The sequence below is a fragment of the Gordionus sp. m RMFG-2023 genome, chromosome 2, assembly GCF_954871325.1.
Source record: "Gordionus sp. m RMFG-2023 chromosome 2, tfGorSpeb1-WG-v2, whole genome shotgun sequence".
Taxonomy (NCBI): Eukaryota; Metazoa; Nematomorpha; class Gordioida; order Chordodea; family Parachordodidae; genus Gordionus; species Gordionus sp. m RMFG-2023.
In genome coordinates this window covers 20758903-20784944 of record NC_088776.1, presented here as the reverse complement: position 1 = coordinate 20784944, position 26042 = coordinate 20758903, and the positions used below count along the sequence as shown (strand labels likewise).

At 26.7% G+C, this 26042-nt stretch overlaps 1 protein-coding gene and 1 long non-coding RNA gene across 4 annotated transcripts; one reads left to right on the top strand and one right to left on the bottom strand.

Moving 5' to 3' along the window:
• Nucleotides 1-3301: 3301 nt before the first annotated feature.
• Nucleotides 3302-24903, bottom strand: LOC135925160 (uncharacterized). Of its 2 annotated transcripts, none has more exons than XR_010571555.1 (5): nucleotides 24824-24903; nucleotides 24710-24782; nucleotides 11196-11382; nucleotides 9778-9942; nucleotides 3302-3878 (listed from the first exon to the last, which is right to left on the bottom strand). It is a non-coding gene; the product is annotated as an uncharacterized LOC135925160 (long non-coding RNA). The 2 variants fall into 2 exon arrangements; XR_010571556.1 differs by having other exon boundaries at nucleotides 24828-24888.
• Nucleotides 11276-12282, top strand: LOC135925159 (protein FAM210A-like). Of its 2 annotated transcripts, XM_065460366.1 has the most exons (5): nucleotides 11276-11376; nucleotides 11422-11749; nucleotides 11794-11942; nucleotides 11984-12128; nucleotides 12174-12277. In XM_065460366.1, the coding sequence occupies exons 1-4, from the start codon at nucleotides 11337-11339 to the stop codon at nucleotides 12124-12126; spliced, it is 660 nt and encodes a 219-aa protein (XP_065316438.1). In that variant the 5' UTR covers nucleotides 11276-11336; the 3' UTR covers nucleotides 12127-12128; nucleotides 12174-12277. The 2 variants fall into 2 exon arrangements, with proteins under 2 accessions (XP_065316438.1, XP_065316439.1); XM_065460367.1 differs by having other exon boundaries at nucleotides 11422-11734; nucleotides 11984-12282.
• Nucleotides 24904-26042: the final 1139 nt, after the last annotated feature.

The following is a 26042-nucleotide window of genomic DNA, read 5'->3' as shown; positions in this document are numbered from 1 at the left end:
ATTATTAACAATAAATATAATAATTTAAAAGACTTTACTCTCATAAGCGATGGCTGGACAAATATTCGCGGAGAGTCCATTATTAATTTTATAATAATGACTCCAGAACCAATTTTTTTTAAATCCATTGACACAGGTTCCAGTGCTCACACTGGTGAATATATCGCATCTGAGTTGATCAAAATAATAGAAGAAATTGGTTGTCAAAAATTTATCTCACTAGTAACTGATAATGCAAAGAATATGAAAAAGGCCTGGAGTCTTGTTAAGGCAAAATATAATTATATTGAATGCTTTGGATGTGCCGCACATGGGTTGAATCTGCTTATTAAAGACTTATGCCATATACCTTTTATTGAAAAGATCATCAAAAAAACCAAGCAAATAATTAAATATATAAAATTTCATGGTATTTTATTAGCAACTTTTAAAGAAAGGCAAATATTGAAAGGATATAAATCTTCCTTAAAAATTCCAAGTCCGACAAGATGGGGAGGTTTTGTTATAATGTTGCAAAGTTTTGTGAAAAATAAGGAAGTTTTGCAAGAAATTGCAATTTCTAGTTTATTTACAAACAAACAAAGAAGGCTTATTATATTAGACAAAGAAGGATACTGGGATAAATTAGAGTCTGTACTGACCTTTTTGGAATTTATTTATAAGAAAATTATATTTGTAGAATCGGATTCAGCAGTATTATCTGACGTTCCAGAAATATTTTGGGACAAAAGATAAACTCAATTCATCAACTTTTATTTTTAATGAAAATGATTTGTAAAGTGTTAAGATGCATATTAAAAAACGAAAGAAATTTTGTTGCCGAGAATATCATTATGCAACAAATCTTCTGGATCCTCGATATTATGGTGTGTAATTAACAGACCGTGAATTAACAGCAGCTTTAAATATAATAAATATTATTTCAGGCCAAATTAATTGCGATATTGGAAAAATTATGGGTAATTTAGCAGAATATAGTTCAAAACAAGGTTTCTATAAAGGAGCTGGCATATGGGAGAGCTCAATCCATACCAAACCACTCATATGGTGGAAAGGGTTGTGTACAAATCAACCCCTTTGTCAAGTGGTAGTAAGATGTCTTTCGATACCACCCTCAAGTGCCTCGTCAGAAAGAGTCTGGTCAGCATTTGGAAAAATTCATTCAAAAACGAGAAATAGAATAAAGAATGAAAGAGTCGAAAAATTAATATCAATAAGGCATAACATACATTTAAAGGATCATACAAATACATAAAGTTCGGGATATCATCAAAAGAGTTCAGATTCCGATTTATCAATATCAAGTGATAATGATGATATTTCAATTTCATCCCATGAAGATATTGATGCTATTTCATTAGCATCCCAAGAATTTTAAATGTAATTTTTGATACATGCTTTTTGTAATTAATAAAGTTATTCAAAAAATGATGTTTATAGTGTATTTATTTTTGTCTTTATTGTTTAATTCAGGGTTGTGCATTTGACCGGTCAAATACGTTTCGGTCAATTGACCGATATTTGACCGGCCAAATATGGTCAAATACGGTCAAATGTGGTCAAATTCAAATATATTTTTTTAAAGTTAATATTAACTTTATTTTGAATATAATAGTAAAATGAATCTATAATATTAATTTTTTAAATTCATTCAATAACTAACGTGTAGCTATCTGTATCAGAGTCTTGTTCTGATTCATATTCAATATTATCATTTTCTTTAATATTTTTTAAACAATTTTCCTGATATCTTAGATCTTAAATCGATTTCTATTTTCATAAGAATATTAACCCAAATCGACCTATTTCTTTCTAAAGAAGAAGTAGAACTAGGAATTGTTAGTCTCTTAATGGGCAGGGTAGACAAAGTTTAATCTATTAACTTGAGGTCGGAATTGATTGTTTCTGGAAATTACTACTTTCCACATATTTTGCTATATTAAACATGCTGTTTTTGCTTCTGAAATTAATTATATCACTTAAAATATTTTGGTCATCACTACCTTGTAAAATAGCTAATTCTTGAATTATATCACATACTTCATTAATTACACTACTAGTGAGTTCTCCTCTTGATATTGTGGACCCGAAAAATAAGCAAACATTGTGATCACATGTATTTACATCTTTTTTCCCTTTTTTAAACATATTTTTAATTTATTTTTCCTTTAAATTTTTTAGAGTATTTGACCGTATTTGACAGGTCAAATACTCCTTCGGTCAATTGACCGGTCAATTGACTGAATTTGACTGGTCAATTGACCGACTTGCCAACCCTGGTTTAATTATATTATTTTCCCTTAGTTCCCCAAATTTAATAAAGTTATTCCATAAAAAAAATTGAAAGGTTTAAAGTATATTTTGTGGTTATTTCCCCTAATTTTCCCGGTAAAATTTCTCCAATTTTCCCGGTAAAATTTCCCCTGAACCAATTTTCCCGGGAATTTTACATCTATAAATCTCATTTTAAGTTCGATGTGCCAGCAATCAATGGATAAATATTGCTTCAAAGTTATGGTCCATCACCTTTACTAAAGTAAGGAAATATAAGTCATAACATAAAAAAATAAAATAAAAATAATATACCCTACAAATAAAAAAAAAATATATTGTTAATTAATGGTAAAAAAAACCAGAAAAATTTTTACTTTTTTAAACTAATAAAAACTATATTAAAAATATTAAATAATTTTCTAAATAAAAAATACATTAAATAAATAAAGGAGAGGCAATGGAAAAAACGAAAAGAAAAGAATTTGATGTCTGACCCAGAGTTCTATTTCTATTTTTTTTTTTGAATTCCACCCATCTGGGAAATACATTTTTTAATGCGAAAAGAAAAGAATATGTTTCTGACCAAGAATTTTACTTCTTTTTATTTTTTAAACCCCATCTGGGAAATATATTTCGAATATTTAGTAAGTGGTCGGTTTTGAGCTTGGCATTCGGTCAAATCATAATATTTTCAAAATATTTTTTAGGATAATGTTTAACACTTAAATATGCACGTATAAACCAATAATGAAGAGATTTTGATCAATAACGCCAGCAATATGTTCCTTACAAACTTTCTACTATTTTTCGATTCTAAACCTACTCATTAATTAAATGTGAAATTAGGTTTTTCACATGTATTTACACCCAAAAAAAGCGCTATCCAATATTTATTCTGGTTTCCTAAGAATATATTTTCATATTTATGCATTTAACGCCCTCTTATGGATATAAATTTGTTAAATTTTGTAATTGAAAAATAAAATTTAAGTTGTAATTTTTGTGATACTCTTTTATTTTCCAAAATTCAAACTTTTATTTTCTTTTTAAAACCAATAAAAAAAAATCAATAATATATTTTATACATTAAAAAAATCAATAATATATTTTATACATTAAAAAAATCAATAATATTTTAATAATAATAAAAAAATAAACATATGCCTAGAACACCTCCCTTATTTTTAAGAGGCATTCTCAGGACACGAATTCAAAATTTTTTTAAAAAAAAACTATTATTCTTTGTAATATGTCAATTTTCATATTGTTGTTGACACCATTAATTGATCGGTCGTATTGTTCATCATTTTTTCATCGTCGAGTTATCGGTCTTTAGCAATTTCGCTAGTACATCATAGCATAATGGATCATTTGCTTTGCATCATCTAAAGTTATCGTATTATCGATCACTAAGTTGGTAGTTAAATGATTGGCTGCATCCGAACTTGAAAGTTGATTATCGCGTCATTGTGGATAGTTTGATAGTTGGTCTTATTATCGCTTATTCTGAATCATTGGTGTAATATTCTCGAAATCATTGTAAATAGAATTTTCCTCAGTCATAATCAACGATTATATTTTTCCTTGAAACAAAATAATCTATCCTTCAATTTTCATTTATTTTTATTATTAATTTAAAATAATTAATATATTTTACCATTTCAATTTTTCACAAACATACCTTTTTAATCGACTCACGAACTTCTTCTTTTTTTTTAAAAATGTACTTTACCATTTTTCAATTTTACTAACAAACTCCCTTATTAACTTTTCTTTTTATTCCAACTTATATTTAATTATTATTTTCACAATAAACAATTAATTTGATAAACAAATAACATTTTTTAATCCACTCACCACCCTCATTATTTATTTCAAAACATATATTTTCCAAACTTCATTAAATCAACCTCTTGCTGCATAAATTTCATTTTTTCAATAATAATCCATAAGTTGTTTAATTTATTTTTTTCTTTATTGATTCTTCACCAAATAAATTGATTTCTTATCTTAACATTCTATCAATTTAAAAAGTTAACACAATCTACATTACTATAAAATAATTTCCCTTTTCAACTTTTCCTTTTATCTCTCAACTGTTTTTTTTAACACAAGAAAAAAAAACTATTAACCACGATATGCTTCACTTCACTTAATAACAAATATTTAATAAAACCAAAAAAATGACTTGCAATATACATTTTTGTTAAACCAAACGAATTATCAACATATTCAGTTATATTATCTCATATACTAAGACAATTCTTACTTTTACCTTTACATACTTCTAACTATTCAATTATATATATACATATATACCAAACTATATCTCAGTTTTTTTTATGATCCTTAAACAAATATTTTAATAATCATAACTCGAACCGAACAAATATTTTAATAATCACAATTCGAAATGACCCGAACAAATATTTTAATAATCATAACTCGAAATGACCCAAACAAATATTTTAATAATCGAAATCGACTCAGATATTCCTGTCCCAATTAATTTAATAATTAAAATGGTTTAAAATATTTAAATTAAATATAACCTTTTATTCTATTCTATATTTCTAAATTCTATATATATATTTTTTATTCTATTCCACTTATTTCCCCCTTTTTTTTAATTGATCACCATGTCTCATTTCTACACTTTTATTTTCCATTACTACTGAACATAATTTATTCCCCAAATTCTCTTTCACCACTCCTTTTTCCCATTTTTTCCCTTTTCCATACATTCTAACCCAAACCAATTGATTCACTATATACTTCACCTGTTTTTCCTTCTCCTGTACCTCCACAATTTCTCCAGGTTTCAACATATCCAAAAACATATTTATTTTTCGACCTAACAATTTTTCCGCAGGCGATTTACCATCTTTGCCTTTAGCATTATTATAATACAACTGCAATACCCATATTTCACTTCGGTTATCTTTAGTTTTCATTAACCAACTTTTAACAATCGCCACCATCCTTTCCGCCTGTCCATTCGAACTAGGATGGTACGGTGGTGTAACTATATGATTTACATTTAAATTGATACAAAAATTTTTAAATCCCATACTAACAAATGCTGGACCTCCATCCGATACCATAACTTTCGGTATTCCAAATCTCGAAAATATTTTTTTACAAAATTTTATTACAATTCCCGTGGTTAATCCATGTACCTCCACGAATTCTATCCACTTCGAAAACGAATCAACCATTAAAACAAATTTTTTCCCTTCCCACTCGAAAAAGTCCAAATGAATTCTTTCCCAAGGTTCTTTAGTTCTCGGCCAACTACTATTTTTATCTCTAGGGGGCATATTGGCACAGGCATTACAAACCTCACAATTTTCCCCTAATTTATCAATTTCTTCATTCATCCCGGGCCACCATATGTATTCCCGTCCCCATTGTTTCATTTTCGTAATTCCTTGATGACCCGCATGTAAAACATCTAAAAATTTTCCTCTTAAATTACGAGGAATAACCGCTCTATTTCCTCTCATAATACATTTATCTACTATAGTTAATTCCGCTTCCACATTTTTAAATTTCTTTCCCTGATCACTCCATGGTTTTTTCCCAGTAATCCACAATTTTACCAAATTCAATTCTTTATCCTTCATAGTATATCTCTGAATATCCTCCCATTTGGTGGGACTACCCTTTAACACTTTAGTTAATATCCTGATAAGAGCTTCCTCTCCATTTTCTTCATCAATTTTCCCCTCTTGTTTCTCATCAATGATTTCTAATCTAGACATAATGTCCGGCAAATGATTCTCTTTTCCCTGCCTATACTTCAACTCCAAATCAAAACTTCCTACCAGCAGTAACCACCTTTGCAACCGAGGCGACATCATTAACTCCTTATTATCTTTTTTGAAAAGATGTATTAAGGGTTTATGATCTGTGTACACTACAAATTTCCTCCCTATCAAATATTCCCTGCATTTTGTCAATCCAAAAATAACTGCCAAAGCCTCTTGTTCTATCACCGAATATCTTGTTTCTACGTCTCTGAACACCCTCGAAAAAAATATTACCGGTCTCTCTATACCCTCTATCAAATGCAATAAAGCTCCTCCAACACCTTTATTCGATGCATCTACCGCCAAAATAACCTCCAATTCACTGTTAAAACACACTAAAATAGGCTCCTTGCTAATTTGTAATTTTAACCATTCAAACGATAATTCTTGTTCATCTTTCCACTCAAAAGATACATTTTTCCGTAATAACTCATATAAGGGAGCTGCTACCCTTGCAAAATCTTCAATAAAACTATGGTAATAATTTACCATTCCCATAAATGATTGAATCTCTGCCTTATTCATCGGCTTTCTATTTGCAATACTTATCAAATTTTTATCCAATGGTTTTACCTCTATTCCATTTATCTTATGTCCCAAATATACCACTTCGGTAACTCCCATAACACTTTTTTCACTACTCGCACGCAATCCTTTAATTTTTATTCGTTCAAAAACCTCTTCCAACCTTCTATTATGTTGTTCTACCGTTATTCCCGTAATTAATACATCATCCATATAATAAAAAACACCTTCTAACCCTTGGAAAACCGCGGCCATTGTCCTTTGAAAAATTGGTGCCGAAACACTTAATCCAAATGGCAATCTACAAAACGTAAACAATCCTTTAAACGTCGTTATGGTCAACAATTTCCTCGTAGATTCTTTCATAGGTAATTGCAAATACGCACATGAAAAATCTATTTTTGAAAAATACTTCGCCCCCTTTAAATTCGCTAAAATCTCTTCAATTCTCGGTAACGGATACTTTACTTCCACAACCCATGGATTTAAAGTTACTCTAAAATCCGCACAAATCCTTAACTTGCCATTAGCTTTCCTCACCGGAACTAATGGAGTCGCTCATTCGCTATATCCAATGGGACAAATTATTCCATCTCTTAACCAATTATCCAATTCTTTTTCCATTTCTGCTCTCCACTCAAAAGGTACCCTCCTAACAGCACAATATTGTGGAATATATCCTTCTTTCAAACGTATATCTACTTCATAATCTACTAAACGTCCCAATTTTTCATCAAAAATTTCTTTATATTTTTCTTTTAAATTAATCATGACCTTCTTTAACAACACTAAATCCTCGTTTTTTTCATTTTCTATTTTTTTTCTCACCAATTTCACCGGAAAATTTTGTGCTACAAGCAATTTTTCCCTTTCCCAATTCAATTCTTTGTAAATTTCATCACCATTCATATAACTATCCTCCAATCCCATTTTTCTTGGAATCAACTTTTTGTCTACCTCAAAACTAAAATTTTCATCACTTGTTTTCAAAATATTATCCACTTCTACATCCACAAAAATATCATCAACATTCAGATCAATATTTTCCTCAGAATCATATATTACAACTTGTTTATTATTCATACACTCAGGCTCCTCCTGAATCATTTTTTTATTTATAATTATTTCATTTCTCTGAATTTCCTCAAAATTACTTCTCAAATTTTTAATTTCATCAATTTTTAATATTTCAATTTCCGAAATTCCATTTATTTCATTATCACAAATTTCCTGATTATCATTTTCCATATTTTCCACTTTAACATTTTCTAAAATTTCAATTCCCACTATTTCATTTTCTAAACATTCATTTTCCCGATTTTTCATATTCACCTCCTTTACAGATGTTTTCAATACTTCAATATTTTTATCATTCTTTTTCCCTTGAAATATTCAAAAATTTACTTTCTAATCCAAATTTCGATATCCAATTCCATCCCAAAATCGCACCCACCTCTTCTTTTATTATCCACAAATCCAAGAACTGCACTTCCCCATTCATTAACACCGGCAAATTCACTTTTCCCAAAACCGAAATAACAGTTCCATTTAACTGCTTAATTATCATTTTATCATTTATTAATCGCTCATTCGGCCATAAATTCGAAAATTCCCTATACCCCATTACCGATATAGTTGCTCCCGTATCTAACAACATTATAATTTCCTTATTTCCCACATTAATTTTCACGCGCGGACATTCATCATAATTAACATCTTTTTTCATAGAAACTGGCATAACACAAATTTGTATATTCGCCCTGGGCCACTCATTCCCCTTATTTTTCATCACTAATTCATTACTATTTTTCTTTTCTTCAATTCCCAAATTATTTTCAATATTTAGTACATTCCCTAATAATAAAATTTTTCCCTTGTCTACTGGGTTTTCCGATGTAATAACCCCACATATTGATTCCTGTCCACCATATAGTCATGTGACCGGACAATCTCTCGCATAATGTCCAATGTTACGACACTTGAAACATGTTACATCTTCGACTTTCCTTTTTTCATAGATATTTTTTTCCCCTTTTTTTATATATTCTACCGCCGGAAATGCTTTAGAATCTTCTTGTTGATTCTTAAAACACTTATCATGACCATGACCAAAATTTCCACAATTTCCACAAGCTTTTTGAATTTCATTCACCAATTTATACGTAGGAACATAACATTCCTCAGTTTTATGCCCTTTATTTCCACACCTTTTACAAATTATAGTTAACACATTTGGATTTCTCCTTTCATTACATCCTCTACTTATATGTCCAAACTTCCCACAATTATAACACTTTTTATTTTCCCTTTCATCATTCCCATACACTCCTTTTCCTTCACTTTTCTTTTCCAATTCTTCTATTTTAATTTTCATTTCTGTCATTTCTGTTCTCAACATCTCTTTTTCCCTTTCAATCAACTCCATTTTTTCCCTTTTCCTCCTTTCTTCCATTTCTTTTTTCTCTATCTCTTTCCTTTCATTTTCCCATTATTCCCTCATTTCTTTTCTTATTTCTTCAATATTAATCTCCTTTTTTTTATGTTCCATTTTTCCAATTTCATTTTCCTTTTTTTTTTCATTTTCTCCAATTTTTCTATTTTCTCTTTTTTCAGACTCTCTAACGAAATCTGTTTTATTAATATCAATTTCACATACCTTTTTTTCAGAATCTCTGACGATATCTGTTTTTAATATTTCCTTTTTTTCATTTTCATTTTTCACCATATATATTTCATTAAATAAATTTTCAATATTCCTCTTAAATTCTTCAATTTTTTTATTTTTCTCCCTTTCCACTTGCTCTAACATTCTTACTCGATTTATATCTTTATTTCCATTTCTTTTCTTATACCAAAAATATATTATAACCCATAATATAAAAACCACTAATATTCCAAAATACATTTTTAACGGCTCAACATTTTTGACCTCAAAATAATTGTTGGTCTTAATATTTTTGCGATTTAGCATTTCCTTAAAATTATTTTTAAGTTAAACTCTTAATTTTCAAATTTCAAATTCTTTAATTCTATAATAAACTTATCAATAACTTTATCAAAAATTTTTTAACTGACTTAAATGATAAAATATACAATATCGAAATTATTACGAAAATCCCTAATACACAATAATACATAAAATTTCAACAAAAATATAAACTTTTACCTTATTTTTACGAATTTCCTTTTTCCTTTTTATAAATCTTTGGCCTGTTTCGTAATAGTAGTCATTGTTGTTCCGAATTAATTTTTTTTTATACAGGTATCTTTTAAATTAGAGGCACCACTTTTGTGATACTCTTTTATTTTCCAAAATTCAAACTTTTATTTTCTTTTTAAAACCAATAAAAAAAAATCAATAATATATTTTATACATTAAAAAAATCAATAATATATTTTATACATTAAAAAAATCAATAATATTTTAATAATAATAAAAAAATAAACATATGCCTAGAACAGTAATAAGCTAGTAAATATATTTTTTTTCCAAAAATATTAAGCAAAAATAGAATTTTAAATTATTTGATATTTAATATCAATTTTTTAAAAGATATTATATAATCAAATTATGATTAACTATGATTAATTGCTTTTTAGCAAGGCATTTTAGCAACGCATTTAGTCATAACGTTATTAAATGCCTGAATGTAGACAAAAGAAACAACGGGGGATTGTTAAAATGAACTGCGAATACAATAATAATAGATTCATAATAAAAGTTTTAATTAATTTTTACAGCAATATATTTACCTTATTTTTCGAATAAATTTACTTTATCCCTCTTAGATGTCTACCCTCCTTTAAAACAATTGAGGCAAAATGAGTATAACCCCCCCCCCCCCCCTAAAATTATCACTAATGAATTAACATATCAACTATAAACAAAAATTTTAGAGAAAAATCAGTAAAAATTAATAATTTCTAAAATAACCTCTATAATTTAAAACAAAAAATATAGTAATACACTAAAATTATTTATATAAAATCTAACAAGACTTGCAATAATTGTACCTAAAGACCTTCAATAAAATTAGTTGTGAAACCCACATAATAATACCCCCCCCCCCCTAACAAAATCCTGTCTACGCTTATGGAGTATTAATATATTTGCAATATAAAATATAATTTCACATTATGTATAGAATAATTATGGAAAATGTATTTACATTGTTATCGACGAAATTATTGATCTGAAAGTAAATGATAGCAAATAGAATAAATAAACATTAAAAAGTGATTCTGTTCTCATATATCTTATCTCATGTTGCACGTTGGTTAATGGTTACAGACTTGCTAAAAATGACCTGTGTATATGAAAGCCCATCCTTCATATAATAATGCTCATTTTTTTTCAAGGATAACAACTTGTAACACAGATTTAAAAAATAAAAGGAGATGGAACTATTTATTTATAGAATCATGTTCTATCCAAATTAGATAATTTTAAAATTGCCGCTATCTTTTAAAAAGTATGCAAAAATGCACAATATAAGATAAAATAATTTTAAAATCACCTGCAACAAAGAATTAAATAAGTCATGAATATAATTGAATTAAGTAGCCTTGCTTATAACAAATTACCGTATTCAGATTTTGCATCATTAAGTATAAACACAAAATAAACTGATGTTTATGGTTTCAAATTATACTGCTCATCACTTTAAATTCTACAAATCTAGTTAATTTTGAGCCGAATATTTGAAAATGTGATGATCATTGGTGATGATATTATATAGAAGATTGGTGTTTAGCTTCGCGAGAAGTATGCCTTTTGAAAAATTAATATGATAAAAAAGATTATCTTTAGAATCATATATCTCAAATTATGTATCGAAATTTTTATATTACAAAGAAGCTTTAGTTTACCCATCATTTAATACCCTAGATTCAAATTATAAAGGTAACTTTTTGCCAAGATATTTCTCATCAACATCAACTATACATAATAAAACTGATAATCAACAAAAAAATGAATTAATACCTAAACAAAAGACTGAACCTGATGAAAATGACAAAAGTCTTTCAGCATGGCAACGTTTCAAAATCATGATGAAAAAATACTGGTATGTCTTGATACCAGTACATGCTGTAACGACTGCCTTTTGGTTATGTTCATTTTGGTATGCATCTAAATGGTCAATTATTTTAGATCATTATATATATAACTTGTTTTTAATAGTGGACTTGATATTGTTCCTTTATTAGAAAAGTTGTCTATTCCAGAAAAATATATTGACCCTATAAAAAAAAGTGGTGCAAGTAATTTTGCTGTAGCCTATGCTTTATATAAAATAATTACCCCTATAAGATATGGTGTAACTCTTGGAGGTAAAATATTTTTAATATCTAATTTTAATAATTTATTATAGTAACAACATTTTCAATAAATTATTTGAGAAAACTTGGTTACATAAAACATGTTCCATCTAGCCAACAAATTAAAAAGATGGTGAGAAGTTTAAGAGAAGAAAGAATTAAAAAAAGAGCAAAAAGAGAAAATAAAAAATTATAGTAGTTAAATTTTAAATGTTGATTTATAATTTGGACAATAAAATTTAGTATTCAGAAGATTTGAATGTTTATATATTTCAGCATCAATTCCTATATTTAAATTATAAATAATACAAATGGGTTTACTTCTTCAGCAATTTATAATTTTTTAATTAATCATGAGGAAAATATGCTAATTTTAATTATTCCAATTCAGATTTTGTATTATATTGATAATTTAATACAAGTTTTAGAAAAATTCATTTAGCTTTAAAAAATATTAAATGCAAAATAAAATAAATAAATTACATATCTTTTGAAAACTTAGAAATGGAATAATTTTTTTTAATGATATTTCAATAACCTTGATAAACCATAAAATTAATTGCTAATAACTATGGATATAACATAGAGGAAATTTCTCCAATTTATATTTTATGTTTTTTTGATTAAATAATCAAGATTTCTATCATATTTTAGAAAAATATTTTTTTTGGTCCATATATCATAATTATGTTTTATCATAATTATGTTTTGTTTTTGTATGTAAGTTCATTTTTATATAATAAAAGGAATTTTTTTTATTGACTGAAATATATATTATAAGATTAATTGAAATAAGGACAAGTAGTAAGATTAAAGGTTAAAGAGATATAGGATAGGGTAGGCCAACTTCCTCTTCAGATTTTAAAACTACTAATAATTAAATTTCTGAAAAAATGATTTAATGAAATATATTGATAATTTTACAACAGCCATTTTTATGTTTGTAGTTGGAAGAAATTATTTAATCCAAATTACTCAGTAATAATTTGCTAAACAATGAATATGAAAGGATTATAAATATTATGGATGTACCGATATTTTATATCAGATCGGGCCGATATTTCACCCATTTTAAAATATCGTTTATTGGCAAATATAAAATTTTCCGATCATATACAAAATGGCGTTTGTGATTTTTCAATAAAAATATTTTATATACTTTTAGAATTGCAATTGAATTGAATATAAACTATAACTGATCATTATAATATATTTAGATGACATGTTATGGTATAGTTAAATTATAGATGTTATACTAATAAAAAGTATTTTCAAAATTAAAATCATTGGTATTTTTACAGAATACAAAATTAGATAGATATCGGATCGTTAATCGGCTGATGTCAATTTAATATCGAATCTGCCTCCAAAAAGTGGTATCGGTACCAGTGGCCCCTTCACTTTCTGAGCGAATGAAGCAGATTACCCCCTGAAAAGTACTCACCCCCCTCGAAAAAATGATAATTATTTTATGACACCCATAAATTTTCAAAGATAATTTTTTTGCATCAATTTTTAATATATATAAATAAAATGTAAAAAATATATACTTTATAAATATTATTTTTAAATTAGTAATTTAGATAAATTAGGGAAAGAGAAAGCAAGAGAATTTATAATTTCATCAATATTTAATTGTTTAAATAAATTTTTTTCCATTGATAATATGGTTAAATTATTGAGAAATGAATCTTTCATGGTACTACGAAGTCTTGTTTTAATTAATTTAATTTTACTCATGACTCTTTCTGCAGTACATGAGGTTGTAGGAATGGTTAATAAATATTTATATAAAATTCTTAAATTAGGGAAAACAGAAAAATATAAAATTAGACGACAATGTAAAATAAATGAATAGTTTTTCCAATCTGAATCGTAAGTCCCTGATTTATCATCATCATCAGAAGAAGCTAAATAATGTATTGGTAAAAATATTTTAATTAAATAAATTTACAATTATCAGAATCTGACAAATCTTTAGATTCTTGAACCTCTAGGTTATGAGTAATAATTACATTCCCTATTTTGGCCATCTTATAAATATTTCTAAACTTCAACATTACTTCGAAAATTTGACTTGAATTTAAATTGTCAAATTCACAGATATCCTCGATATCTTCTTTAATAATTGATTTTTCTGCCACATTATTTGGCGTAAAAAATGATGTTTGATGTAAAAATTTCATCGAATCATCATTAAATCTTTCGTTAAACTGCATAATAATTAAATAGAGTGCAGCATAAAACACACCTATTTTAAAGCTAAAAAAAATTTCTATATTTAATGATGAAAGTATATATACCTCCTCTCCTTTTTGGATTGTAATGTTTGAAGTTTAGAACTTTTAAAATCAAAAGGTAGATTTCTCTTCTTCATAAAATCTTGTGCCTTTGAAAAATCATCCAAAAATTTAGTGTTATTATCTATTAGATTAAAAAATAATTAATACAATAATTTATATTATACTTCTCAAATTAATCAAGCAATCTTTTGCCAATTGAATTTGATTTATTGCAAACCCTATATCCTTCGAAATGGTTTGCAATTTTGTACAAGCCAAACTTGTTATCAACAATATTTTATCCAAAACACTAAGTGATAAGATAAAATCAAATTTTTCTATTCTAAAGACTATAGCACTATCCATAGTGGAAGTGGCAGGATCTTCAGAATCCTTTAAATTTGTTAAAGCTGCCCTCAAGGCATCATAAAGTAGAAAAAAATTTACAATAGCTTTATATGACGATAGCCAGTTTCTAAATAAAAAAACGGTTAAATATAAATAAATAAGGTACTATTACCGAGTGGTATTCTTGATGCGTAGAAATCGTTGCGATTTTTTCAGATCATTATACTGAAATTTTTTGAGTACCTCATATCTTTTTACACCATTAAAATAGATATAAATCTTATCTAGTATTCCTAGAACATTTGAAGTTCTTTAATTGATTGGCATAATTGAACAATGATTAAATTTAATCAATGACAATAACACCAAATAAAAGCTGCCTTTGGCGCCTCTGCTCTAATCAAGGCCTGCACACCATTGATTCTTCCACTCATGTTTGAGGCGCCATCGTAACTTTGCCCAACTAGGAATTCAAGGGGTAAATTCATCGAGCCAAGTTTGGACATTATATTATGCTTAATATCGAGACCTGTGTTATTTCCCGTACAATATATGTCAATCAGTCTTTCAACAGGCTTCGGCGTCTCACTATTTTCAACATATCTTAGTCAAAGCTATTGCTTCTGATTTCGAAACATCATATGTGCCATCAACTATGATTGAAAAGCACCTGTTAAATTCAATCTCATTATTTTTTTTATAACCATATTTTTCATGGTTTAATGAGAATATTTATGTTATTATATGTTAATAGATTTGCATATGATTTCGTTTTTAATCCCTTATTGTTTTTCTCCCAGTACAGGTTCAGAATCTGCAATGAGTTTAATAAGGCCCGTCATATTGCCTTCTTGAGCCTGTTCCCCAGAAGGCTTGGTTACGAGATATAAAATAACCTAGACATCTTATTAATATTCTTATGATAGAACGGTTATTATCCACACATTCTTTCGGGGGTATTATAAATTGTAATATGGAATTTTTGTTGTGTGAAAGCTTTCCATAATCGGCTATCATATGTGTCTGTGTTCATGCACAATAATATCACTAGTAAATTTCATGATCATTAAAAGAGTCAGATATTATATTTTTTTCTAACACATTTTATTATTTTTGGTTAATATTTTTAGGCATATTTTGAAATTGGAAAAATAATTTATGACAAGAAATCTCGGATAACAACCTAATTTACTAAACATCGCTCTAAAATTTCCGTCAATACATATTAAATTAATAAATAAGTGGGGGGGGGGGGGGGTCTTATTATTACATACATAAACCAGAAATCAATTGGTTATGGATGGATGTAGCAAAACAATAAAAAAAGTACCCCCACTCAAATTTACTGAAGAAGTTGCTTCGGACCCCCCCCCCCCGTTGTAGGGGCCACTGATCGGTACACCCCTAATAAATATAGTAACCGAAAGATAAGATAAAAATTTGACCCATATTAATGATGGATGGACAAATATAAGGGTGGATATGTATATTATAAATTTCATTATAGCAATCCCAAGTACCATTTTCTATAAATTAGTTGAAACAGGGACCAATATGCATACAGGAGAATATATATATCTAGTGAATTTATTAAAGTAACTAAAGAAATGGGAAACACAAAAATTAAACTCATAATAAAAGATAATGCTAGTAATGAAGAAAGCCTCGACACTTGTGAGAAATAAATATCCAATTATCAAATGCATTGGGTCTGCATCTCATGGATAAGGACCTAGCAAATAAAGGATATTACTAAGATACGCGCCCTCAGAAACTACGCGTTCCTACGCGCCCTCTATCAAACTTAATTTAAATTATATTAATATAGAATCGTATTTAGCTTTATAAGATGTTTAGAAAATGTTTTTTTTAATTTTAAAATAAAATGGTAATATAGTATAATTTTTGGCGCCCTGCACTATTTATAAAAAAATGAACGCAGAATCATATATAGCTCATTAAAAGGATTCAGAAAATGTTTATATTATATTTCAAATTATTTTATAAAGTGGGCTTTGAAAAAACACAATTTTTTGACTAAACTACACGCTCCTGTCCACCATCGGTAAATAAAAGCATAACCATATTGACATTAAAAGGATTTAAAAAATATTAATATTAAGTTTATAAATTTTTTATAACTTAGTGGGTTTTTGAAAAAACACATTTTTTCTTTTTTTGACTAAAATACGCGCTACTACGCGCCCTCGGTAAATATACATTACTTTTAAAAAATGAATGCAGAATCATGTTTAGCTTTTCAAGGAGATTCAGGAAATGGTAATATTTCTTTTTTTTAAAAAAAATTTAATTATCGAAAGATTTTTTTGACTACGCTCCTACGCGCCCTCGATAAATATACTAAAAATGAATATAGAATCATGTTTAGTTTTTCAAAGAAATTCAGACAATGGTTGTATTTATTTATTTATTTTTTTAATTTTTAATTATCGAAAAATATTTTTTGACCAAAATACGCGCCCTCCGTAAATATACATTATTTTTAAAAAATGAATGGAGAATAATGTTTAGCTTTTCAAAGAGATTCAGAAAATGGTTTGATTCTTTTTAAAAAAATGTAATTACCGAAAAAAAACGCGCTCTCGGTAAATATACATTGTTTTTAAAAAATGAATGCAGAATCATGTTTAACTAATCAAGGAGATTCAGAAAATGATGTATTAATTTTTTTTTAAATAATGTATATTTATCGAGGGCGCATAGTTTAGTAAAAAAAAAAGAAGTGTTTTTTCAAAAGCCCACTAAATTATAAAAACTATTTAAAATATAATATTATTTTCTTTTTAAATAAATAGTGCATATTTATTGAGGGCGCTTATTTTTGTCATTTAAAAAAATTATTTTTTAAAAATTTTATTGTTACCATCCTTTTTAAATTAAAAAAAAAACATTTTCTAAATCATCTTATAAAGCTAAATACGATTCTATATTAATATAATTTAAATTAATAAGCATCTTTGATAGAGGGCGCACAGTTTCCCAGGGCGCGTATTTTAGTCATTCCCGCAAATAAATGTTGCCAATTTAAATTTTAATAGCAAAAGCCCAAAGTATTATAAAATATGTAAAATTTAACATTCTTTTACACATTTTAAGAAAAACAACTATTTAAAGATAAAAATAGGTAAAGTTCCCTGGCCCAAATCGTTAGAAAGTATAGTTTTGTTTGATAATTAATAGTCTGATAAGAAATCAAAATATTGAATAATCAATATTAATCTTCTTGAAAATTAAGTTTTTTAAATGATCTTGCACAGCTATACAATTTTATAGTCATTTCTACCAAATAGAGGTAATGAAGGTGGACAAAATTTATCTGACGTTCCTCAAGCATCAGTAAGATCTCTTATGGAAAGAAATTAAGATCAAACAATATATTAAAAAACACGGCAATAATTTTTGTTGCTGTGACATACATTTGATATATTTGGTCCAAAATATTCAAGATTTAATTTTAAAGAAAAAAAGAGGATTAGATGTTATTTTCTGGATAGATTTATATGTTGCGAGACAAATTCCTAGATTTTAGAAATCTGAAATCGTCTTTACTTCAAATGAAAAAAATAATTGAAATTATATCTTGCTTAAATATTATATTAACAGTCTATATTTTTAGTAAAACATGAAAAAATCAATATTGACATGTTAAATAATTTTTTAAAGGAAACTTCCCTCAATTATAGTTTCCTGGGAAATTTACATCCCTACGAAGAACTAAAATACTTATTTTAAAAAAATGTATATTAAGATTTTTTTGAATTATTTTACTTGTTGATCATTTTTAAGATCTTAAATAATAAAAGTTGTCAGTTACATTTTATGAAAAAATGGAATTGACTCATATGTAAATACGATTAACGTTTGTCATAGCTGCTTAACACATAATGTCCTCATGGGTTCTTATTAAATGAGTAATTTTTATCCAGTAAATTTCTGCTTTAAAACAAATTTTTCTTATATCGATGCAAGGAGGTTTTTATTTATTTTCAAATTGTATTCTTCTTTACTATTATAAATTTTTTATACATAGAAATCAAAAAAGATTTGCTTATAAAATATTTTATATAAAAATTAACAACTACACTTTTTTCAGAGTTATCATATGTATACTTATATTATATTTCATATGATTTAGTTAATGAAATAATTTTTACAAACTGGATTTATAGGTAAATTTGATCACAAATCGTGCTACTGAACTAAACTTTTTTCAGTTTAAAAATACTAAATTGATACATAAAAGATTAACTTATGAGAAATTTTTTATAAATGATTTGGAAAAATTACAATAAATTTATTTTAAATAAGACTTTAAACAAAAATGATTTGGGATTATAGGTAAAATTTGATCATAAATCCTGTTTGAGCATTTTCAAAAAATCTTTATTTTAAAAAATTTTCAGATATAATCTTTGAAGATTTTTTTATTTTTGAGCAAATGTTACTCTGCATTTTTTTTTAAACGTGCTCTTGGATCATGATAGAATGTATAGTTATAATATCGTTTATCAGGACTTATTAAATTTAACAGCAAAAATTTTCCTATATAAATTATAAAAAATTTAATAGAAATAAACCTTCAATGAATGGCGATTACTAATTCCAAATAATGCTCATAAAATTTATAAATTATCCATAAATTTATAGATTTTAAAAAATTGGATTGGGAAAAGAAACAAGAATATAGAAAATCTTAAAAAATATTCTTTTATAAAGGTACTATATATTTTACTTCAGAAAAGAAATTCATGAGACTATTCGATTTGGACTTTAATAAATTCCTACTTAATGCTTAAAAATCCTGTATCTTTCTCAGTTTTAGAAAATATCCGATGCCTACTTGGTAAAATTTTTAATATAAATTTTATTGTTTTCTTTTTAATTTACAAATATGAGTATTGAAACATAACCGTCTAGTCTTAAAGAATAAACGTCTATATATATATTTTTTTATTCGTCTTTTTGCTCCATTAAAATCCATCTCGCACCTTTGGGATCTCTTGTGCTCAGATAATAGGGTTTTAAATGAAACAAGTATTCGATAAAAATATCTATTATTCTTTCATAAAGTCGTTTTATTATATTATTTTAGATTTAAAATAATATTTAAACGAGCAGAAAGCCCGTTAAGAATGGCGTGTGAATGACAATTTTCTCCTTTATTCGAGAAGAATCAGAAATTTCCTATTTTATATAATAAATTTACTTTTATGATGGAAGGTAAACCCGAATTTAATTTATTATTTTTATAATACTTGTAGAAGCCCGTCAAAAATGACAGATAAAATAGAATTTTCTCTAATTAATTTGGAAAAATCCAAAATTTCCTATCTTATGAGGTGTGAGTAACAAATTTACCATTATTTTGATCAGATAAAAGGTTAATGAAGTCTATATTTAGTAGTACCTTCAACTTGAACAAATAATTGAAACCTATAAATATACTGTTTTCAATATATCGATTTTCATTATCTGAAAAAATTGTCTATTTGCACAATATATAAAACTTTCGACTAAATTTTTATAATTCATATTTAATTCATGACCTAAAATTTTAATCTTGATAGATGAGGGTTTTGTATATCTTATTTTCTATTTATAAATATGTTTCAATTATTTATTCATGTCGAAGGTACTAAATATAGATTTCATTAACATATTTTATAAAAAATTTCTGATTTATCTGATCAAGAGTAAATTTCTTCTTACCTCATAACATAGGAAATTTTTTGATTTTTTCATCATTTAATAAAGTAGAAAATTCTGATTCTTCAGTCATTCTTGACGGGCTTTCTGTTAGAGTATTCAATAAATTAGATAATTCAAAAAATTATCCGATTTTTTAAAAATTTTGGGTGCTCTGGTAAATTAAAATCACCAAAAACCATTAAAGATTCCCAAATACTAGGGTTAAGAAAATGAGTCAAATAAAAAAAAAAAATTTAATCTTGAAAATTAATGGTTAACTGGATGAAGCTGGTAATAGATTGATTTTATTATATAATTAATTTATAAACTAAAATATTATCAATTATATACAAAATTAATAATTAAAATGATTATTTTCGTATATCCAACGATAGTTTATAAGTTGTATTCCATGTTACAGATATTCATTGTCTTTTGCTTCTTTCAGCCTTACCATTAACAATCTTTCTGCCATTTATTTCTTCCCATGATAACTATACCATTAACAATTCCTTCGTGTTTTTACCATGTGCACCAATAACCATTGTTTTTTTTTACAAATATGCATATGGATACCGATTCTACTGTTTCTTTATCCATCGATATCTAGTATACCATTAACATTTTGACCATTTATTGCTATCAACCACTTATTGCAAGCGATTTATGACAGTTTTGTTGCTTCTAATTTAACGACTGCTTGTGATTGTAGATGATATTGATTCTAGTTTTTTGTCAACTATGCCTTTCATAAGTTCCTACCTAAAAAAGTTCTTTTTTTGCGCCATTGCGTACTCATGATTTTCCATTAAATTTTATAAACCATTTTGCCCAACATAAGTATTTTTAATGCTAAAATTAGTAAATCCATTAAACCAAAATGTTGAATTGTAAGTGTTAATAATGAAGAGTAACATATGAATTTGGGATGAAAATATTATTTGATGAAAATTTAAGTTTATCAAATTCGTTTTCAGATACTATATCCGATATTCCACCTATTTAAAATGGGCCCTTCCCAAGTCAAGCAATCGATGTCCAGTGTGGACCTTTTTCTATTATTAATAAATGATTGTATTGAAAATCTCAAGAATCGAATCTTATAAATATAACCAGATCTCTGCAGAAGAAAAAGAAATAAAACAAATGGTTATTCTCACTAAACTTAAATTTAAAAAACCACTGCTGAAAACTTTGAATACCACTTTCGATACTAGAAATACTACTTGAATTAAAAGAATTTTGTAATGATTTATCCCTACAAATTACTGATCCCGGTATTTATTTAAATGAAATGGGATACAACAAAAATGTAATAGCTTTAAAAACCGCTATATATATATTATATACAAAGCGCCAACTGTCGGAACAATTAATTAGGTTTTCTATTCCTCTCAAAATTATGTTTAAAATAAAATAATTGTCAATTTACTATGATAAATCAAGGGAGATAATGCCTATATATGTTATATCTAGAGTCTGGATATCAAATATTATTATATATCGGAAATAACGGCTGGGAAACTTTTATAAGAACCTGGCATTTAATTGAAGCGCATTATAAATATGCTATATAGACAATAGTGATCAGCATTGAGTCTAATTTTTCAAGCCAGACCCAAATTTTTTATAAGAAAATTTGCCCAGTCCGACTCGATTCCGTACGAATTTTTTTTATTTGTCCGTCCGATCAGGCCCGGATTTAATAAAAAATATTAACGCTTTGTTTCTTACAAGAATTTAAAATATATCAATTTATTTGACAGAATGTAATAATATCATATTTAAGAATTTAAGCCCGACCAGAAATTTTATAAAAAATATTAGGCCCGATGATTTTTTTTAAAATAGACCCGTGATTTGCAAATCTCTAATAGATCATTTCCTTCTACTATTTTAAACCAAAATAATTATTCAAACCACAGCTAATTGCAAATGACAAGTAAAAACATGAACAAAATGAGAGATTAATAGGTAACATTGTGACCTCCTTCAAATGCATATTGGGAAGTAAGAAAATTAGAGCAGCTCGAACTTTATCCATTAGCCATCTCTCTCCCAGCTACATAAGTATCGGTCGAGAGAATTTCCGGGCTTGAAATATTATATCACAAAAGATAAAATTAGACAAAGATATATTAGATATTCGAATCATCGTAATGATAATTTTATACACAATAAAAATTGACAATAAAATTTTGTTGATTTAAAACTGTTACGTTCTTTCTATTTATCATAAAATAAGATTTAAATTCTTTATTAAAGCTAAATTTGGACACTTTTTACTAGTTATTTGCATCGGGTCTAATCTTCAAACCTGATTTAGTCTAAAAAATTTGTCCTGCCCGGTCCGATCGAAATTTTTTAATTGGTCTCAAAAAGTTTGATTCAAAATAAAAATTATTTGTCCGCCTGGCCCGACCCGAATTTTAAATATAAAAAAATGTAATATTCATTTTGATTGTTGGGTCGGGCTTTGCAGATCTCAACTTTCTTCTCTTTATAAAAAATAATCATTACTGAACCTTTATAAATCTTAATTGAAGGTTCTTGAACCTTAACCAAATTGAAACCTGTAGAAAATTATAATTTTTTTTGGAACCATAACTGAATTGATATATCAAAAGGTTAGACACTTTGATTAAAACACAATATTATTTGATTTTAACAATAAAATATTTTCAAAGCTTTTATCAAAGAGATTTTAACTACTCTGGATAATGGTTTAATGGGTGCATTGGAAAGAATGGTAACGTGTTATATTTTATAAATAACTCTTTAATATTAGAGAAATTAAAAATTTAGTCTGCTTGCAAAAGAGTTACCTATGTTTTGTTTTATATTTAAATTATTTTCATCATGGCGTAACATGGTCTTTTACATTTTTTCATGGGCTTGATGTATATGCATTGGTTAATAATGATATTCATAAGGTAAACGAAGTGTTCATTTGGCAGTACTACGTAAAATTGTGTTAATACAATTTTGTATCTCTTTCAATTCATAAAGGCATTTAATAATTGCATTATTATCATCAATATATTCCCTGAAACCATTTATTACAAGAACCACATTGAGATTTAGTCTGAAAGAAAGTAATTTAATTTACACTCCCCCATAATGAATGTGAGTGTCTGGTGGCTAGTTCTCTTTTTCTAAATATTCCACAGATAAGGTCATTAAATAAATAACACTGTATAATTTAATATATTTTATTGGAATTAGCACCCATTAACCCATTTTGCATATTCATTAAGATGGTAATGAATTGATTTGGATACAAGAGTTTTCTATTTCAATTGTTGGATCATCTGTTTTTAAGCTCCAATTAAAATAGGGAGGATTAGTTTTTGGAATTAGAAATGTATAATTCTATTAATATATTACAAGTTTTGTTTATAAAATATTTTATAATAAAAAATATTGATATTATGCTAAAATACTATAAAAATTTGTTTAAAAGTTTTTAAAAAGGGGTATGCCGTGCCCCTATTTTTTAAAAAGGGATACTAAAAAAAATTTCAACACAGCCCTGGCAATAACTCTTGAGAATTTGTGGAGTCAGTACACAACAGTTTAAAATCATTCATTTCCAGGTATAATTAAAAAAAGATATAATTTGCTGCACATTTTCCATGTTATAGTCATTTAAATATTATAGTTAATAATCATAATATAAATTTTGGATTGCTTAATTTTTTTTAAAATTTATATAATTAAATATAAACTAAAATATATTCTATTGTGATTATTTCCTATTATATTATATAATAACTTTTATTTTATTTAAATAATATATCAATCAATTTTTTTTTATATTTTTTCTTTTTTTAATTCTTTCTTCTCTTAAATTTCTCACAATCCTTTTAATTTGCTGGCTAGAAGGTATAGGTTTTATATAACCAAATTTTCTCAAATAATTTATTGAAAATGTTGATACTATAATTAATAATAAAAATAATTAATTTAAGCAATTTTACCTCCAAGAGTAACCAGATACCTTATAGGACTAATTATTTTACATAATGCAAAAGCTATAGCAATATTTGTGGCACCACTTTTCTTTATAGGGTCAATATATTTTTCTGGAATAGATAACTTTTCTAGTAAGGGAATAATATCAAGCCCACTATTAAAAATAATTAATTTATAACCATTTGAATGACTGACCATTTGGCTGCATACCAAAATGAAGTTAACCAAAAAGCAGTAGTTATTGCATGTACTGGTATTAAAACATACCAGTATTTTTTCATCATGATTTTGAAACGTTGCCATAAGGGTAAATTTTTATCATTTTCATTGGGAATTTCAGGTTCTCTAGGCTTCAGAGATATTAATTCATTTTTTGAATTATTATTCTTTTTAAATGTCGTATCATAAAGAATTAATGAAGGATATCGTGGTAAAATGCTATGAAAGCATTTATAATTTGAATACCTAGCATTTAAAGGTGAACAAGTGAGAGCTTGATCAAATGAAAATTTTGATGTGTAATTTGAGATAATTAATTCTAAAATTAAAAAAAATATTGTTATAATTAAAAAAATGTACATGCTTCGAGTTCGAATAATAATAAAACTCAATCTTCCATACAATATCATTCCAAAATATGCTTATTTTGGGGGATCTTGCCAAAATCAGATGGTTAAATTTGATAGCTAACGATAGATAGAAATAAATCGTTACATGTTAGAATGGCATTTATATTATTTTCTATTGTCATTTTTTATTATTGTAAAGGAAAAGATTTAAGAAAATATTTTTAAGAAAAACTAGTAGATTTATATTTCGAAAGTGTTTTACAATGAGAATTGTTGAATTTTGAAAAACCAATTTACCCCGTCATATGGTTTCTAAGCCTTTAAAAAATTAATATTTTTTAGTAAAAATTCAGTAATGAATGAATATATAAATCCAGCGTCTACATGAGCTAGGAACAGTTTGCATCATATTTTTTGGAGGGGGTAGGCAGCTTTAATGGGAGTAGGATAAATTTTTTGGGGGGTTATCTATTGAATTTTGAGATAAAATATTACAAAATTTATTGCTGTAAAAATTTTTATTATAGAACTATTATAATACAATTCATCGACCAAATCTATATATTGCAAACAATCATACACATTGTTTTCCAAATAAAACTTTCTGCGTTTAGATATTTCAGCAAGCTCATAAAGTTATAATAATGAATTCATTGTAAATAATGGAGGATTTAATTGAATTTATTATCTAAAAAATAAATCCTTTATATTAACAAAATATCGATAGTTGGTAGTAGAGATAGATTAATTTAAGTTATCCTTTATAAATTCTCTGAAAAGAGTATCATTATAATTAAAAAGGTGAAAATAATAATGGGGAAATATCGCCGCCGAAGGTGGCGTGATTTTTTAGGGGGGTAGGTAAAGGTTTTCGAAGGGGGTTTGCATCCAGTGAAAATCCTGTCATGTAGACGCTGTATACTATACTAAATATAACCTTTATCTTTTTATCCCGAAATATGATAGTTTTTTAGTATACAAAAACTTCATCAACAGACTATTAATATTAAAATAAAATTATCAAAGAACAGTATAATAAACAAATTTTCCAATGAATAAGATTTAATACTTTATTTTCAAATGTACATAAAGATATCGATAAATTAAAATGATCTAAAAAGGCTTGAATTGATTACATAAGTAAAATCATATTTTTATAATTTTATCACAGGTTATCTTTTAATTCTCATGTGATGGTGATGACCAACAACTATGGAAGATAGCGTTTC

Coding starts and splice junctions, on each gene's coding strand:
- LOC135925159 (XM_065460366.1), top strand. CDS start 11,337: ATGATATTATATAGAAGATTGGTGTTTAGCTTCGCGAGAA. Junction 11,377..11,421: donor GGTGTTTAGCTTCGCGAGAA/GTATGCCTTTTG, acceptor GATTATCTTTAG/AATCATATATCTCAAATTAT. Junction 11,750..11,793: donor TTTTGGTATGCATCTAAATG/GTCAATTATTTT, acceptor TGTTTTTAATAG/TGGACTTGATATTGTTCCTT.